The sequence below is a fragment of the Cryptomeria japonica genome, chromosome 3 (genome assembly GCF_030272615.1).
Source record: "Cryptomeria japonica chromosome 3, Sugi_1.0, whole genome shotgun sequence".
In the NCBI taxonomy this organism is placed as follows: domain Eukaryota; kingdom Viridiplantae; phylum Streptophyta; class Pinopsida; order Cupressales; family Cupressaceae; genus Cryptomeria; species Cryptomeria japonica.
The window spans coordinates 587,109,688-587,127,802 of NC_081407.1; the positions used below are offsets into that span (position 1 = coordinate 587,109,688).

An 18,115-nucleotide genomic window follows, 5' to 3' on the forward strand; every position below is an offset into this window, starting at 1 on the left:
ATATCTAAAGCTAACCGGTTAGTATTTGTTAGTGGACACCAGAAAGTAAGCCTGATGGTTGGAAGGGTCAAGGAAATTGCTGATGAGACTATAGATAAATGGGACATATTCTTTATTGAGAAGGAAAAGCAAGAGGAAAGAAACAAACTGAAAGTGGACAAAACATTCAAGGTATATCAGAAAGACAAGGGAAAAGGTAAAGTAGGTGGTGTACCTGCTATAAAAGTAACATATAACATCCCTCCACTGGCTCAGGACACACCTTCACCATCACCGGTACATACAACTAATCCACCGGATAAGGCAACTGAAGGTATAACTCATGATGATACTAACCCAAAGTCTGAGATACTTTTCACAATGAATGTAGATACACAAGATATAAAAATTGTTGTGGACAAAGAGACTGCAGAGGATAAGGTTAAGGACAACAAGTTCTCTGAGATACCGACACACACTGTAGACTCTCAGGAAACTGGGATACCGGCCCAAGAAGAGAAACTGACAACTGAGAAACTAACAGAGGTTAAGACAACTAACACAGGGCAACCGAAATTAGAGAAACCGATAGTTGCAAAGGTTCTTAATCAAACTGAGAAACCATCAAGGGCAGAGGTACATACAAAGACAGATCCACCGAAAGAAAATATAAGTATAGTGGAAGAATCTACTAGAAATAAAGAGGATATAGTAAAGGTAATTGGACAAAAATCTATTGAGAAGAAACCCATAGCAGAACCGAGCACATCTACAAGTGAATTTAGACCTAATAACATAACAGAGGTTCTATTACATTCCATCAAGAGGATAACAGACTGCAATGCCTTAGAATTTAAGGCAATTGATAACACATTACCTATTCTGAAGATGATTGCACCTACTTGTAAAATAGATCACATTAATGATTCTTTAGGTAAATTGGACACATTGTCCAAATTCATTGCTGATAATATCATAACTCTGGAAAAGGTGAATGAGGATACCATTAAGGAGAGAGTTGACAAAGAGAAAAAATACATTCTTTGAGAACACTATAAAGAATTGTACTAACCATTTGGACACACTTTTATCGATACTCAATTCTACTATTTTGGAGTATAAGGAGTGGTATAGAGAAGCCTGCAAACCTCACTGTTTGACAAAGAATATAGATGTGGAAATCATGAAAACACAAAAAGAGATTGATGACATAGCAGACAATATGATAGGTTCATCTGAACTTACATCAGTTTTTGAGTAGGAAATGGTAGTTTTTGAGGAGAAGTTGGAAAAACTGGAGAAAGAGAAGGCAAGAATAAGGCTGAAGGCCCGTGAACTAAAGAATAAACTTGGTCCGAGGTTAGATAGTCTTATTACTTAGAGAGTTGAATTTACTAAGGCAAATATTCCTGGAGAACGATCACTGGAGCATCAAATGCACTATCTCACCGATATGATCTAGATGACTGAGGCAACTCTAACTGACAACAACAAATTTATGTAGTCTGAACTTAGTTTTGGTAGACATCTTTTAGATAGTAACCAACTGGTTACAGACCTTGAGGTAGCATTTTTGTACTCTTTTGATTATTTATGACATCCTTTGTCATTGATGTCAAAGGGGGAGTAGTGGAGAGAAAAATGCATGTTAAGAGGAGATCACTCGCTCAGGGAGATCACATCTTTTTGGATTTCAAGTTTGGGATAACAATTTTGGATTTTTCTCATGAGTGTTGCCATCAATGCCAAAGGGGGAGATTGTTGGCATCCTAAAATCATATGAGAATAGTTGATGTTGTCATTGATGGCAACCAACTGGCAACCAACCAGTATTGGGCTTCATAGGATCACCGATAATAGGTTTCTTCATGCACTTGTTACTACTTATTAAGTTGCCATTAGTTTTATATCCAAAGTCATTCTATATACTCTAGTCGGTTACTACTCTTGAAATATTCAGTCGGTAAGAACATAGCAGTCGGTTATAGAAGAAAGTAGTCACAGAGCCTAGTATACACCGATCTGTCTACCGAGTAACATTCTATGTCTACCGAGCAACAATAAAGATACACCGAGTTGATATACACCGAGTGAAACATTTTACCAGATTCATTGAACCTAGACACATGTGTGGAAATGTGTTACAATATCGAGGAACAAAGAACCGTTATCACATTGGAAATTGCACTTAAGGATTGTGTATGATTTTGAGGTCATCTATCCAATAAAATATTTTGTATGGTTATTCATTCAATAAATCATGTTTGTAAGATCGAAGCAATGAACCAAATCATCGACATAAGAGATCTATTTATACAACATGGATTGGGATCAGATAGAGAGAGAGGTATGTGTATATGAGTGTGAAGACAAACATATGTGAAACACAAAATCATGGGAAAGCACTGAGTGTTATGACTGTTACAAAGATATAGAGGTCACCGAGAAGGATTTTAGAGAACAGTAAAAAACAGAGTAAACAAAAGGGTTTACCGAGTTACTTTATGGGTTACCGAGGTATGCTATAAGCAAGGTAATCTCATTTTGAGCACATAGAATCTGCTATAACATTCTAGATGTAAAGTTGCAGATATTTGTAAAGATTTTATTGTAATATTTTGAAGTTGTAAGAGAAACCTTTAACAGGGTAAAAGACTCTAACCAAGTCTATAAATTGTAAAGCCTTTAACTAGGTGCAACATTTAGAATAAGTGTTGTAAAATCCTTTAGCAAGGTAGATCTAACGATCTTGATACTCCTAATAGGGTAAGCTATCAGAAATAGTTAAACATGTAGCTCTAACCGAGCAACCTTTATTATTGCAGTAGTGAAGTTGTGGGTGCCATCCCCACCGCAGTTTTTCTCTCTAACCAAGAGTTTTTGTGTAACCAAAATATATGTGTTATGGAGTGAATCATGTATGATTGTTATTTATTTGTTTTAGCTTTATGTTATGCCACAACAGTTTTTGGTTTATGCATAATAGTAAAGTTATTGTTCAAGAAAGGATTTGAAGTACTGATTCACCCCTCCCCTCTCAGTACATTAGCTTTCCATATTGGGCCTAACAATTGGTATTAGAGCTTGAATCTTGGAAAAGGGTTTAACAACCTAAAGAGAAAGATCTTATCAATGGAAGGCTATAAACAATCTCGAAGAATTGTGTATCTGCAAAAAGAGTTGGATCATGCTAATCAAGTTATTGCAAACATGCAAAGACAAATGCAAAAATCATTAAAAGTTAGAAGAAGATTATCTGATGATTTACAGGACTCTCAGGAGCTAGTGGAACAAATTGAAACATCATCTGAAAATAGTATATCTGAAGAGACTGAAGAGATGATTGGAGAACTTAAAGAAAAGAACAAAGCACTGACTGATCAGATAAAAATAATGAAAAGAGGACATGAACATTTCAGCACACAGATGACTGAGAATCTTGATGCATTAAGGACAACCAAGGATAAAGTAAGAGATCTAGAAAGAGAAAAACAACAGCTTGAAGCATTAGTATCTAAAAAGAATGATGAAATCACAAGGTTGACTGGGATTCAAATTAATTTGTCAGATCAATTGGGTTATGCACATCATGAAGCAAATCTGAAAGATGATGAGAATCAAGCATTGAAAATTGAAGTATCAAGGTTGACTGATGAACTTGAAATAGAGAAGAAATGCAAAGAAACACTGAAGAAGAGTTATGAAGCATCAAAGATGTTGGATGAGCAACTGAATACAAGAAGACCCAACAAAGATGCAGGACTCAGTTACAAAGGAAAAGACTCTACCAAGAAGGGAATCCACACTACCGAGAGAGGAGAATCATCAAAGCAAGCTAGAAACAAGAAGAACATCAAAGGAAAGAAGCCTATTTGTAACTACTGTGGAAAACAAGGACATACTACTAATATGTGCCAAATCAGAAAAGGTAAGCAACTGAATGTCATTAGGTCTAATGGTTATTGTAATAATTGCAATAAGTACGGTCACACATCTAACCAATGTAGGAAAAAGTCTCTTAACAATTATCAGAAGGCAAAATTCAAAGGGTTTCATAAAAATTGCAATATATATGGACATAGTACCAAGAAGTGTTGGTTTAAGCAAAAGAACTATATGTGGTTTGCACACCGAGCAAATACTGGAGGCTACCGAACTCACACAGATCCTTACCAACAATATTCTATAGTACCATGGGATTACAATACAAGGATATGGTGTGAATGTTGTGGAAGATATGGACATATAAGTGCCAACTGCTTTATAAGGTTTGGAATGAATAACTAAAGATCATGGAGAAATCCTAGTATGGCATGTTTTCATTGTCACAAAGTTGGACACTTGGCTAGAGATTGTAGAGATCAACCTAGAGGAGACATTGAGGAAATAAAAGACAAATTACAGATGATTTGGAGAAAGAAGGAATTTGTGTCAAATGAAGAAAGCACCTTACCTACTGAGTTAGGTGCACCTATTCCAAATTAATCGGTAAAGGTTTGAAGGGACTGCATTCTTTCAAAGGTTAAATTTTAACAGTTCCTATTTTATCATGTACTTAATTCAAAAATCTGCATAGCTAAAGATGCATTAGGAAATTAGAAATCTTATCAAGTCTTTTTGAGTACTAGTCAAGTCGGTAAATATAGGAAGCCTGTCTAGTCGGTAAATACATAAAGTCTGGCTACTCGGTAAAAGCACAAAAAGAAAGGTAAATTGGTTTAAGGGAACCGAGTGCATTTAATGCTTTCTAACCTAACTGCATGAAGTTTGATAAGGTATATTGTGTACTTAAAGCACTTTGCATGGTCATTTTACACTTACCAAGTTTTCAGAGAGCAAAGCAAAGCGATTCAAAGGCGGTCAAACCACCTCCCGAGTGAATTTCAAGGTATTTACACATCGATCTCAAGCATTTCTTAGAGCTAGCTACCGGGAAATATCAGTTGTGATTATCTATTTTATATCTGTTTGCCGTTTGAAAGTCTTCAAACCCTAAGAATCTTTTGTTAAGTGAGTATCCAAAATTTGCAATGGCACCTAAGATCTAGAAGCCCGTTGTTGTTGAGAACATTGAAAATCCCTCACTGAAATACTCTCTAACTCCCAAAGTAGCATCTGAACCAGATGATAAAACTACATTTTCACTCATTCTGGATAGGGTTTTACTAGTTGAGGCTGTCAGATTCTTCACTAAGTGTCATGTTGAGGAACTAGGTCATGTTGAAATCAAGGACACATATGATGAATTGTGTACTGATGGGAAATTGGATAGCAAGTATGAAAACATCAAAATCAAGGGATTGATCGAAGCCCTAACCTATCCCCGTGTCTTCAAACCCCAATGGGTCAAGTTTGTTCTGAGCAGAGTTCACGATGATTTCACATGGTTAGCAGAGCAACCATTCAAAATTACCAAGGAAATCATTCATTTGATCACCGGTTACCCTATTTTTGATCATGCCCAAGCTTAGAAAATGATATCACAGAAGGAATTGATCACTCTAATCATAGTTGAATCAAATTGCAGAGGACTAAAATTGAACAATGTAATAGATGCAGAGCTAAAGTTTTCCATTAGAGTAATAGGTTATTGTTTCTTCCAATCAGCAAGGGAAAATAGTGTACCCTGTGCAACAGTCAATTTAGCATATAAAATTGTGATGAAGGAATGAAAATTGATCTTTGTGAAGTATTGTTGAAAAACTTGTTTGAGAATCTAAACACCACAAGGAAACTGAAGAAGAACGACTCGACTAACACACTAAAGTTTGGATCACTGTTAGTATGCATGTTTTTCTATTTTGAGAAATTCTTTCCATCAGTCGGTAATGTAGTTTGGGAGCTACACCAACCAATCACCCATCAAATCAATGACTTCATCAAATGACTAGGTGATAACTTTAATGATATTATGGATGATTATTTCAGCAAGTTTCAAGAAAAGATGCATAACAGGTATAGAATTCCACCCCAGTTAATAGAGAAATACAAGGATGACATATGCTTTGAAGTAGACACTGACTACTACTATGTTATTGCTGTGGAACCAATAACTCAATATTTTCCACCTATGGGCTATGAGATTGATTTTGACATCACACAACAACAGATAGATGCTTTTCTTACATTACCAAGGCATGCTACCAAGCTGAGATATGGAACATATGAAGAAGTGAAGGAAAAAGTTAAGATGAGCATTGTAGTACCCAAGGCTACAAGGAAAGCAAAGAAAATGATCAAGGCATTAACGAAGAAATTTGGAGAAGGTTCTTCCTCCACACCTTTCAAAGGCACTCCAGTAATCACCGAGGAGGAATCTGAAGCCCAAGAGGCAGCTATTACATTGAGCACTGAATTGCCTAAGGGAAAAGTTTTGAAAAGGAAGAAACAAGATACATCAAATGTATCACCGACTCCTTCAGTCAAGCACCCAAACACAAGATCATTTGTAGCATCACTGAGTAAGAAACCAAAGAATGTTGCCATGCCCAAGGTAACAAAAACTTACAAGAAATCTACTCAGAGACTCATTTTGACTAAAGAGTCCAGTGACACCGAATCTGAAGATGCAAGTGAATTTCAGATTGTCAAGAGTAAAAAGGTAAATGTACATAGTGTTGACAATTTTTGTACTAATTTGAAGCAATATGGTGGATTTGGAGCATTCAGATATGTTAAGTATGAATCCAGATCTGTTGATGAAAAGAGACAAATAGAAGAAGCTGTCATCTGCACACTTCTGAAATTCTGATTGGTCCCATTGGAAGTATCTAAGTCTCTTCCAAATGAATTATATTTGCATATTGATAATAGGTGGAAGTATGCCATGGACTTAGAGAAATAGATGAGAGAAAGAAGTCTGGTACATCTTTTTCCAGACATGTCGGTAGATGAGATCACTGAACATCTGAAAAACTACCACACAAACTTCCTAGTCAAGAAAAGAGCCTTGAAATTGATGAATGGCCTTTACTTGGATGTAGAGAATGAGACCAAAGAAAAATGGCAGGAAATATTTCCAGTCAAGAATGCTAGTGAGCAAGCTGAAGTTGAAATAGTTGATGTCACTGAACAAGATCTTGATATCACCGAGCAAGACCTTGCTGACACTATACAAGTTGATGAGGATATCATGGACACCGAGGCACCTGAACAGAAAATGATAGAAGGGAATGCATATGCCAAACTGGTATCCAGTGAGTCAGTTTTGGAACAAGTTTAGCCCTATCCTCCGGTCACTCAACCTGCTTCAACCAAGGCCCCTCAAGATACTGAGCAAGGAACAGAGGGTCACAAGTCTTCATAAGGAGAAACTACTTCTCAGGCCACCAAGGAACAATCTTCTCAAGCTCCTTCTAGCACTGAAAATGTTACATCTAAGACCCCAAGCACAGAAGCACCGAAGGACACAACAAAGGCTACATCAAAGGTTCAAGAAATAGATAAAAGTGTTGCCTCTACCGAGCAACCTACCGAGGGTCAAAAAGCCTCACAAGCCATTGTATTAGTTCAACCAGTGAAAGGTAAAGAAAAGAAAATGAAAAAGCATAGTTTCAAATTAGATTTGTCAAAACCAATAGTGTTGCTGAATGTAGACATTTCCAAATTAAAAGGGCAAGCACTCATTGAATTCGGTGAACTATGCAAAGCCAAAGCAAAATAGGAGAAGCAAATGGCTATTCAAAAGAAAAACATAGTACTTCAGAAGGTGAAAGAACTATTAATAGATATGCTACCTAAAGCTATAGTGATAAAAGATGCAGCCATCCACATTCAACTGGATGAACTCCTAACTAAAATAGAGACATCTAGAGTAGACGCATCTAAATATTTGAGCAAGTTAAAGGACAAAGAGCTCACTGCTAAAACAATTGAAGAGGTACATAAGGCTATTGCTATTGGCAAAGTAAAACTTGTCAAATTTATTGCTGAGTTGTCCCCTCAACTCAAGTACATTTTTTTTTTTTTTTTTCAGAAACTCTGTAGATTTTCTTTATTCATTAAAGATATCAAAAATAAAACAGAAGTGATTGAGAAAGAGATCATCGATCTCTCAAATAAGTTGACCACTGAGCCAAATTCTATTCAGCATTTTTATACAAAGTTACAAAAGCTCATGGCTCAAAAATTGGAACTCAGGAATGAAGAGCACAAGATAAGGATGGACATAATGACTCTTCAGAAATTATTCATTCCTCATCTTTCATCCGTCCAAGAGCAGATCAACAAAGCTACCTCCCTATCCACTCAGAAAGAGGGAAGCACCTTAGATGGACTAATTTCACTGTTAGTTGACATTACAGCTCAAAATTCACTCATGGACAGTGTCAAGGATGCCCTCTCTGCCGCTCTCACCGATGCCAAGACAAAGTATAAATCCATTTTTGACCAGTTGCCACCACCGAATGGTAACTAAATTTTTATGTTTGTTAAAAAGGGGCAATATATATAGCATCAAAGTATCAAAGGAGAAGTGTAGTATACAGGGGGAGTATACCGAGCAGAATAGAGTATTCAAATACACAGTTAATTTTGACAGGGAAGCAGTGAACCGAGCAGTGTCAACCGAGTAGTTATCATAGAACATTGATCACCAAGCATGCAAAATCAGAGTTTTGTACAGTATATTGATAAGGGGAGTATATCTAAAACATACCATTTTGTTGACTAATGTATATACTATCTGTTTAGTCAAATTTTGTAAGTATATAGATTTTTGAGTTATGACTTTGAAAGTAGTTTTGTCAAACATCTCAACTAATGTCAAAAAGGGAGATTGTTAGTACTTATTAAGTTGCCATTAATTTTATATCCAAATTCATTCTATATACTCTAGTCAGTTACTACTACCAAAATATTTAGTCGGTAAGCACAGAGCAGTCGGTTATAGAAGAAAGTAGTCACAGAGCCTAGTATACACCAAGTCGTCTACCGAGTAACATTCTATGTCTACTGAGCAACAATAAAGATACACTGAGTTGATATACACTGAGTGAAATGTTTTACCAGATTCCTTGAGCCTAGACACATGTGTGGAAACGTGTTACAAGATCGAGGAACAAAGAACCGTTATCACATTGGAAATTTCACTTAAGGATTGTGTATGATTTTGAGGTCATCTATCCAATGAAATATTTTGTATGGTTATTCATGCGATAAATCATGTTTGTAAGATCGAAGCAATGAACCAGATCACCGACATAAGAGATCTATTTATACAACATGGATTGGGATCAGATAGAGAGAGAGGTACATGTGTGTATGAGTGTGAAGACAGACATATGTGAAACACAAAATCATGGGAAAGCACTGAGTGTTATGATTGTTACAGAGACACAAAGGTCACCGAGAAGGATTTCAGAGAACAGTAAAAAATAGAGTAAATAGAAGGGTTTACCAAGTTACTTTATGGGTTACCAAGGTATGCTATAAGCAAGGTAATCTCATTTTGAGCACACAGAATCTGCTATAACATTCCAGATGTAAAGTTACAGATATTTGTAAATATTTTATTGTAATATTTTGAAGTTGTAAGAGAAACCTTTAATACGGTAAAAGAATCTAACCAAGTCTATAAATTGTAAAGCCTTTAACCAGGTGCAATAATTAGAATAAGTGTTGTAAAATCCTTTAGCAAGGTAGATCTAATGATCTTGATACTCCTAATAGGGTAAGCTATCAGAAATAGCTAAACATGTAGCTCTAACCGAGCAACCTTTATTATTGCAGTAGTGAAGTTGTGGGTGCCATCCCCACCGCAGTTTGTCTCTCTAACCAAGAGTTTCTGCGTAACCAAAATATATGTGTTATGGAGTGAATCATGTATGATTGCTATTTATTTGTTTTAGCTTTATGTTATGTTACAACAGTTTTTGGTTTATGCATAACAATAAAGTTATTGTTCAAGAAAGGATTTGAAGTACTGATTCACCCCTCCCCTCACAGTACATTAGCTTTCCATATTGGGCCTAACAACATTGACAGACATCGGAATTGACAGGTGCTTACACCGACATTCAGATTACATCGACAATAAAGCATACCAACACTCAAGCCGACATGGGATGAACTTTTGTTTATTGTAATATAATTATCTTTTGTAAGCCGACATGGTATATTGTAAAACTCATAAATGTATGAGATCTTATAGGTCATTTAATGAGAGAAGTAGGAGATGAAAATGATATGTATGGTAGAAGACAATTGTTTAGTGACAAAAAAGGTTTTTTGTTAAGGTATCTATCTGAGCTTAAACTGGTACTGAACCTGGCATTAGAGATGCTATTTTGAGTAGTACATTGTATTGGATTTAATTATCCATTTTGTAGTTAGTGAGACTCTTCATTGAGCAGTGAGCTCTAGACTGTTGGCCTCCTTGCATGTGTAGGCCCCTATTGTAAGTAGTATTTATTCATTGGCCAGTGAGTAAATATTGTGGGTCACAAATCCCACCAAGATTTTTCCCACACAGGATTTCCTCATTAAATATCTTGTGTTATGGTGTGTTTCTATGTTGTCTATATTATTTCTGTTTACTGCGTTAATTCTTGTTTACTGGTCCACTGTTTTTGGTGGAAAAGTTATAAATAAGTTTAAATATTCAACTAACCAGTTAGACACTGATTCACCCCCCCTCTTAGTGTCTTAGGGACTATCATTGAGTCTAACAACCTATACATTATCTATTTTTCCTTGCTCAGACTAACAAATGTTTTCTCTATCGGTTTAGTTTGTACACTCTCATCAGTTTTAGGTTTAACTGCCGGTTCATTCAAAATTTGACCTGAACTTCCCAAAATTTCTTTCCCTTTAGATCTGTCTGGAATGGTGGGAGCTGTTGCCTTAGAAAATTCTTCTTGAAAAGTGAGAAAATCAGGATTCTTTTGGAAGAATTTAGCCCAACCATCTCTGGTCTCATTTATTAGCTCATTGACTCTACCCATCATTAAGCTTATTTTTTGGGGTTTGCTGCTAAAGATTGTTCTATTTGCAACTTCTATACATCTTTTCATTTCCTCATTACTTATAGAACCACACATACTCAAAAGTTAAACTTCTTAATCTCTCTGTCCCTCCTGATTGCATCTAATCTCATTGCATCTAACTTATTATACAATGATAAAGGATTTTCCTTCAAAATATCTACCAAAGCCTTCTTATATATGTCTAAATGTAACAAAATTGCTTCTTCCATTTCATTTTACTCATTATTCTCTAAATCTTCATAGAAATTTCACACATTCTTCAAGATTCCATCTTTAGTTACCTCATCTATCAATTCTGCACAAGTCATTTGGGGGATGATGATAGCATTACCAGATTCAATTGCTTCATCTATTGCACTCTTTTTCTTCTTGCTGGGGGTTGCAGGAGTGGATGGAGAAGGCTACCTCTTTTGAGTAGATTTCCTTGCTGAAGGTGTGGATGCAGTTGTTACCTTTCTTACTAGCTTCCTCCTTGGTTCCACCTTCTTCTCTTCTACCAGAGTCTTGTCAATTTTCTTCCTCTGTACCCTTCTGAATGAAAGAGTTTAATTATCCTCTAGATCAGAGTTAGAAGTGATAGAAGAAATGAAAGTCTCAGGCCTCTTTACCTCAGGAGCACTAACCGCTGTCGATTGATCTACCAGTTTAGATCCAGAACCTAGTTCTGTATCTATCCTATGAATTACATTTTGAACAAATGCAGACATTTTGTCTATCTTCTTTTCCCTCCTTTTCTTGTTAAAACCAATTTTAACCTCAAGATCCTTCTCCTCTATAGTGCCAAAGTGTTCAGCCTTATCATCCAAAGGAGCATCAATCAACATTTTAGCATATAGCTCCAAGATGATGTCATCTACTTCATACCCCAATTCAGTGACCCATATTATTCTAGGTTCCACTGCTTCCATCAGTGTCTCATCTATTTTTACCATGAAGCAAATATCACTAGAGTATTTATCCACAATGTGTTTGGAGATTCTTTCCCTCAGTCTCCTATTTTCTTGAAAAGTTTTAAAGTAGCCTGAAAGCTTCTCATCCCTATTACTGCCAAGGCTGGTGATTGCATCTTTTATTTACATACTTACCAGTATTTCATGAGCCCAACGTTTCTTTCCCAAACCCGATAGCTCATTCATGAAGTATAAAATCAAGCAGACAATAAGATTGCCAAATCAGAATGTTCCTTTCTTAACACCTTTGATCTTGCTAAGATTTAACATTAATTCATCCCTTAACCATTCACACAAGTCATACTTTTCATTATTCTTTATCATTTGATATGCAACATGGATATAGGAACTGGTAATAGAGTTCAATCGACTTGATTGAGTTACCTTGTAGTCGATGATCATGGTGGAAAATTTCAAATCTGTATCTTTGATGGTGCTGAACCTCATTGATTTTCCATCATGTGTTGCGCCGGTGAGATTCTCAACCGCAGTGTTGGAGATCTTGTTTCCTGGTTCTTGTCCAACTTTGGGTAAGCCAGTGACCACCTGAATTGCTTCTTTGGTGATCATGTGAGGCCGGTCCAGCCAGATTAATTCATTATGGACCCTGCTCAAAACATATATGATCACTTCATCCTTGAATTCCAGTATATACAAGATTCCGGTTAACCCTAAGTCTTCAATGATTTGATATTCTGACTTGATTGTTCTGGAGCTACCTAGTATCTTAGATTGATACATTCCCTTGATTTTCTCAGTACCTAAATCCTCCAAGGTGCAGTGAATATAGGCCCTGACATCTTCTACATAAACCATGCCATCGAGAACCCTCGAAAATGCACCAGTAGAGTCTTCCTTCATAGCAATTTGGGGAACTTCATTGAAAAAAAGTCTAAGCCTATCCTTAACCTCAAAAATAGTGGGACTCATGATGAAAGTAGGATCAAATGATGATCCAGATGCTATTACAAATAAATACCTGGATAACAGTTGCCGGTTGAAAGATTTTGATTACTTCTCAGATAACTGCTGGAAATTCTTTGGAATGCCTTTGCTCGCTCTTGATCGCCTATGATTTGCCTTTGCTTCGCTCTGGTTTTCTTGAGTGTTGGGTGAGTGAAAATGATTCCATTTTCCCTTTTATCAGCGAGCAAACCCTAATTCATCACTGTCATAAATGCTTAGCGATATGCCCTACCAGATGCCAGATTTTATAGTTTTATGCCAGATAAACCTGTATCAATGATCAATACCACTCTCAGATCTTTTTCTAGATCTCTTCCAGGGAATATGCAAGATTTTCAATGAATTTTCCAACCCCTAAGGCATATGCCTCAGTTACCAGTTGAATTTCCTGTCAGTGCAGGAATGCTTTGGTCTACCAGTGTAGTTGCATCTCCACTTGGTTCTTTAGATTTTCTAACCCATCTCTTGGTGTGATCTTGTTGTATTCAATCTACCTTCTGCTTTCCTTTCTCATTTGCTTTATCATTACTAACCGGTGTAGTCTTTCTTCTCCAGTACTTAGCAATATGACATATTTTGTTGCATGCATAACATGTAAAATTGTTCTTTTGTATTGCTTTGACATATCCGGTGTCATTCCTTGACCTACATTGATTAGCCAAATGTCCAAACTTTCCACATGCATGACATTTAACATTAATTTTGTAATCTTCTAACTTATGACCATATTTCTTGCAATTTGTGCATTGACCGAGAACTAAATTGTAGTTTTGATTTGCTCTATTTCTACATTGTCTAGCCATATGCCCAAATTTATTACAAATAAAGCATCTACCATTGAATTTATAAGCATTAGATTACCTTACCAGTTTCCTTTGGTTTGATGAGTTCTGCATACCAGTTGTCTGATCTTCATTTGCAGTACTGGAGCTTTCGTCTTATACAAATCCAAGTCCTCTAGAATCTTCACTCTGCCTTTGTCTTTTCAATAAATCATCCAACTGTGCAGCACTAATCCTGAATTTTTATTTATACTCACTTACAGTGGTTAGATCATCTCTCTAAGTCATAATTTGTCTCTCTAGCTCTTGTTCATTATTTTGGGATTGTACCAAATCAGTTCTCAGCAGATTATTCTCATGAGTCAATCTGCCACATTCTTCAAATTTGTTCTTCAAAGATATAGCAATATTTTCTTCCTTCTTCTTTCTGTCTTCAATATCTTTTGACATCCTCATAGTCAGGTCTTGCATTTCATTTTTCATAAGCATGTTTGCTTGACTCAGTTTCTGACATTGTTCCTTAAGTGCATTTTTCTCTTCATCATCCTAATTTTGCAAAAGTTCCTTTCTCTTAGCTTGAGCAGATGACAACTTTTCTTGCAGAACAATAATGAATTCATTAGCAGAATTTAATTCATCTTGCAGTTTTAAGTTCTTCATCCTTTCAACATCATAATTCTCAAGTGTCATCTCAAGTTGCTTCTCCATAGCCATGTTCAATGATTCCGGTTTCAGGATCTTCCTCAAGTTGTTAAACTTCCTCCAAGGTACCAAGCTCTGATACCAATTGTTGGAATACAATGAATCCAAGAACACTGAGAGGGGGGGGGGGTGTGAATCAGTGTTCTGTCAGTAATACAAGAATTTAACCTTTTATAGCATACACAAACCAAATATATAACATGAAGTAAACAAACCAACCACATGAATGAACACCATAACACACAAAATTTATACGTGGAAAACCTCAAAGAGGAAAAACCACTGTGGGATTTGTGACCCATAATATCAATTCACTAACCATATGAAAGATATTACATAGCATGGGGGCCTACACATGTAGGAAGGCACACTGCCTAGAGCACACTACTCAACACAAAAGAGTCTCACTGACTACAAGCTTCTACTGAGATAAAACAGTAATGGTGAACTCACAAAATGCATTTTCAATGCTAAAAAAGAGTTATGGTTATAGTTTTGTTATGTACCGGTTCATAAACCTTGAAACCTTCTACCGGTATCTCCTTTCCTCCAAGAATGCTTTACAAACCATCTACTGATCATAGCATGATATTACTTTTGCATATAAAATGACCTACATACATATCCTTCATATCACCTTATTCTACTTTCTTGTCATATATCAAACTGACCTAATAGACTGATTTATATAACCTTTACAAACAATATGCCTTATGTCAGCTTAGAATACAAAAGATATTCAATGTCGACCCTATACAATAATTACAAAATGATTTTATAAATAAAACCTTTCAGATCCCAGACTAATGTCAGCTTCACTGAAGTGTTGGATGCTGGTGTCAGTGCTGGTGATGACCCTGATCATCGTCGATATTAGCGGTGTTACGATTACCTGCTCCTAGCACTCGAATACACATTAATTTTCGGACCCCACTATTGTCTGCTACATTCAAGTAACTTTGGGACTGAATCATATTTCCTCCAAAAGAATTGTTAACTCGGCAGAAAAAAAGTATTTCTTATCAATTCAATAATCTTTTTCTGCCAGAAATATCTCTTTGGTTCGACATTATTTACGGAAACTAGTAATAAATTTAGTATGTATAGGCATTTTATACGCAACGATTTGAAAAGCTGCTCTAGCTATAGTCTCTGATACTCCACTTATTTCATAAATTATTCGACCTGGTTTGACCACGGATACCCAATATTCTGGAGATCCCTTGGCTTTCTCCGAACCCATACGTATTTCTGCAGGTCTCATTCTAATAGGTTTGTTGGGAAATATACGTATCCATATTTTTACACCGCGACAGGCATAGCGAGTAATTGCTCGTCGTCCTGCTTCTATCTGCCCAGATGTGATCCAAATAGGTTCCAATGCCTGAAGAGAAAATCTACCAAAATAAATGTGATTACCCCGAGAATATATTCTCTTTATTCTTCCCCTATGTTGGTGATGAAATTTCGTTCTCTTGGGTTCTAGTCGATGGTTCTATAATACTATTTGAATCCCATCTCTATTTCAGAACCAGATATGAAAGTTTCTTCTCATATGGCTCCTTGTGAAGAATCTATGGCAAATTTGGATTCTAAATATTGAGGTCCTAGGAATAAATCTGTATTGACTCATTACACACACACACACACACACACACACACACACACACACACACACACACACACACACACACACACACACACACACACACACAATATGATAATACAAATACCTCTTTTATTATATATCGGCACTGCCCAATAAGTATCTTATAGGCGAATATTAACTCTAAGATATTTGGGGTCGACTTATGGACTCCAAAGAAATTTATTCTTTATTGGTTTATTTTGCCATCCTATCCAATGAATGATTTAGATTTCTATATGATGATCTTATGCAATCATAGGTTCCATCGTTCAATTTGTAATGATATATCTAAGGTAATTGATTTGTTTATGTTAGCTATATGTTGTGTAGTATCGATTATTCTCACAGAAGGTGGTAACATGATATATTGAGCGGTTACTTTTTTTGGTCTGACAACATGGATAGATCCTTCTCGAATTCCTTATGCATCACTTCGAAGTACAATTTCTTTCAGATTCATCAAAATTTCATGTATTGATTCTTCAATACCTATTATTACGGAATATTCGTTTGATATATTGTGAAATTTAGCACGTGTGATACATGTTCCTTCTACTTCTCCAAGTAAAACTCTTCTTATTGCACTGCCTATTGTATTAGCTTGACCTTTGCGAAGCGAAGATAGAGTGAAACGACTATAATGAAAATGCTTATTCTCTGTTTTGGATTCAACGCACTTCAATTCTGGTATCTTCATTGAGACTGCTATTTCATTTTGATTCATAATATTATTTCAAATAAATAATTTAATCCTTTCTTTCACTTTCAATTTATTCAATTCTTATACACGTCTCCTTTTGGGAGGTCTACATCCATTATGTGGCATAGGAGTTACATCACGTACATAACTTAATTGTATACCACTTTGAGAAATGGCTCGTACTCCAATGCCGATATCTACCGGTGTATGCCTCCAAATGTCAGTATCTGCCATTATAAGCCTTCTATTGAATCTTATTGCCATCAATGACAACATATGAATACAACGAGTGTCAATTTCCAACACCACCATTCCAAAGGCCACAAAACAACAAGTTGTTACAAACTCAAGAATCTGTTACAAGACCTTATTGATTAGGGGGATATCACTGTGGATGCCAATAAAGGATCAACTAATACAAACCACACCATATTCAAAGACCCTTTTTTTAAGAATGATAAAGGAAAAGCTTCTAGTTCAAATGCACAGAATAATAATGCAAACTATACCAATGTTGCATATGATTATGAAATCAGTGCAATCAGTGCAGGAGATGACATATTGGCCACAATTATAGTAAATCTAAGGAGCAGAGTTTGTGTTGTTCACCCAAAGATTCAAGGTCACATTGCAAGGGATACCATCAAACCCCCCTCCACCGATAAGAAATTACAATATGGTTGACCAACTAAAAAGGACTTCAGCCCAAATTTCATTATTTGAGTTGCTTCACATCTCACCGGCTCATAAGGCAGTCCTATATAAGGCATTAGAAGAATCTGTTATTGCCAGAGACATAGATGAGAATACATTTCAATCCATGATTGGAAACTTGGCAGCTTCCAAGTTAGCATTCATTGAACATGATGTACCTACAGATAGGCCTATTCACAATGATCCCTTGCAGATAGGCCAATTTTACTTTTGTGAGATTTTTAAAGGTATATGCAACAAGTTAGTTTCACAAAATACCAATGGAAATGCTGCAGGAAATCCAAACTCAACCAATGAAACTATATGAAATACATATGAAATAAATATACTAATATTACCTTCATGGTTTATGTCTCATTGTGTCCTAACTCCATTGTTCCTGGTTTCAAATGGTGTGCTCTCAAACAAGCATTGATAGCTTCCAAGATGGAATATGAAGAATGGACTGATAATTGATAGTTCACAAATGCTATGATATGCAATACTACATGATTATGCTAAAATGCTAATTTCTATTTTGCTTCAAGATTAAAACTCACGGATGCATAAGTTTTACAAATGATTAGCTTTGAAAAGTAACTTGAAGACTAGCTCTCTCTCAACTGAAGCTCTTGATTTTATAGACCTTGAGAGGATAAGATGATGCGGCTCAGATCAACGATCATGATCAGATCTACAGATTTGGATGG

At 36.1% G+C, this 18,115-nt stretch overlaps 1 protein-coding gene across 1 annotated transcript; it reads right to left on the minus strand.

The window, feature by feature from the left end:
• Positions 1-15,433: 15,433 nt before the first annotated feature.
• On the minus strand, positions 15,434-16,709 carry LOC131042655 (large ribosomal subunit protein uL16c). The gene is made up of 2 exons (XM_059217556.1): positions 16,512-16,709; positions 15,434-15,748 (listed from the first exon to the last, which is right to left on the minus strand). Exons 1-2 carry the CDS (start codon positions 16,707-16,709, stop codon positions 15,434-15,436), a joined length of 513 nt encoding a protein of 170 aa, XP_059073539.1.
• Positions 16,710-18,115: the final 1,406 nt, after the last annotated feature.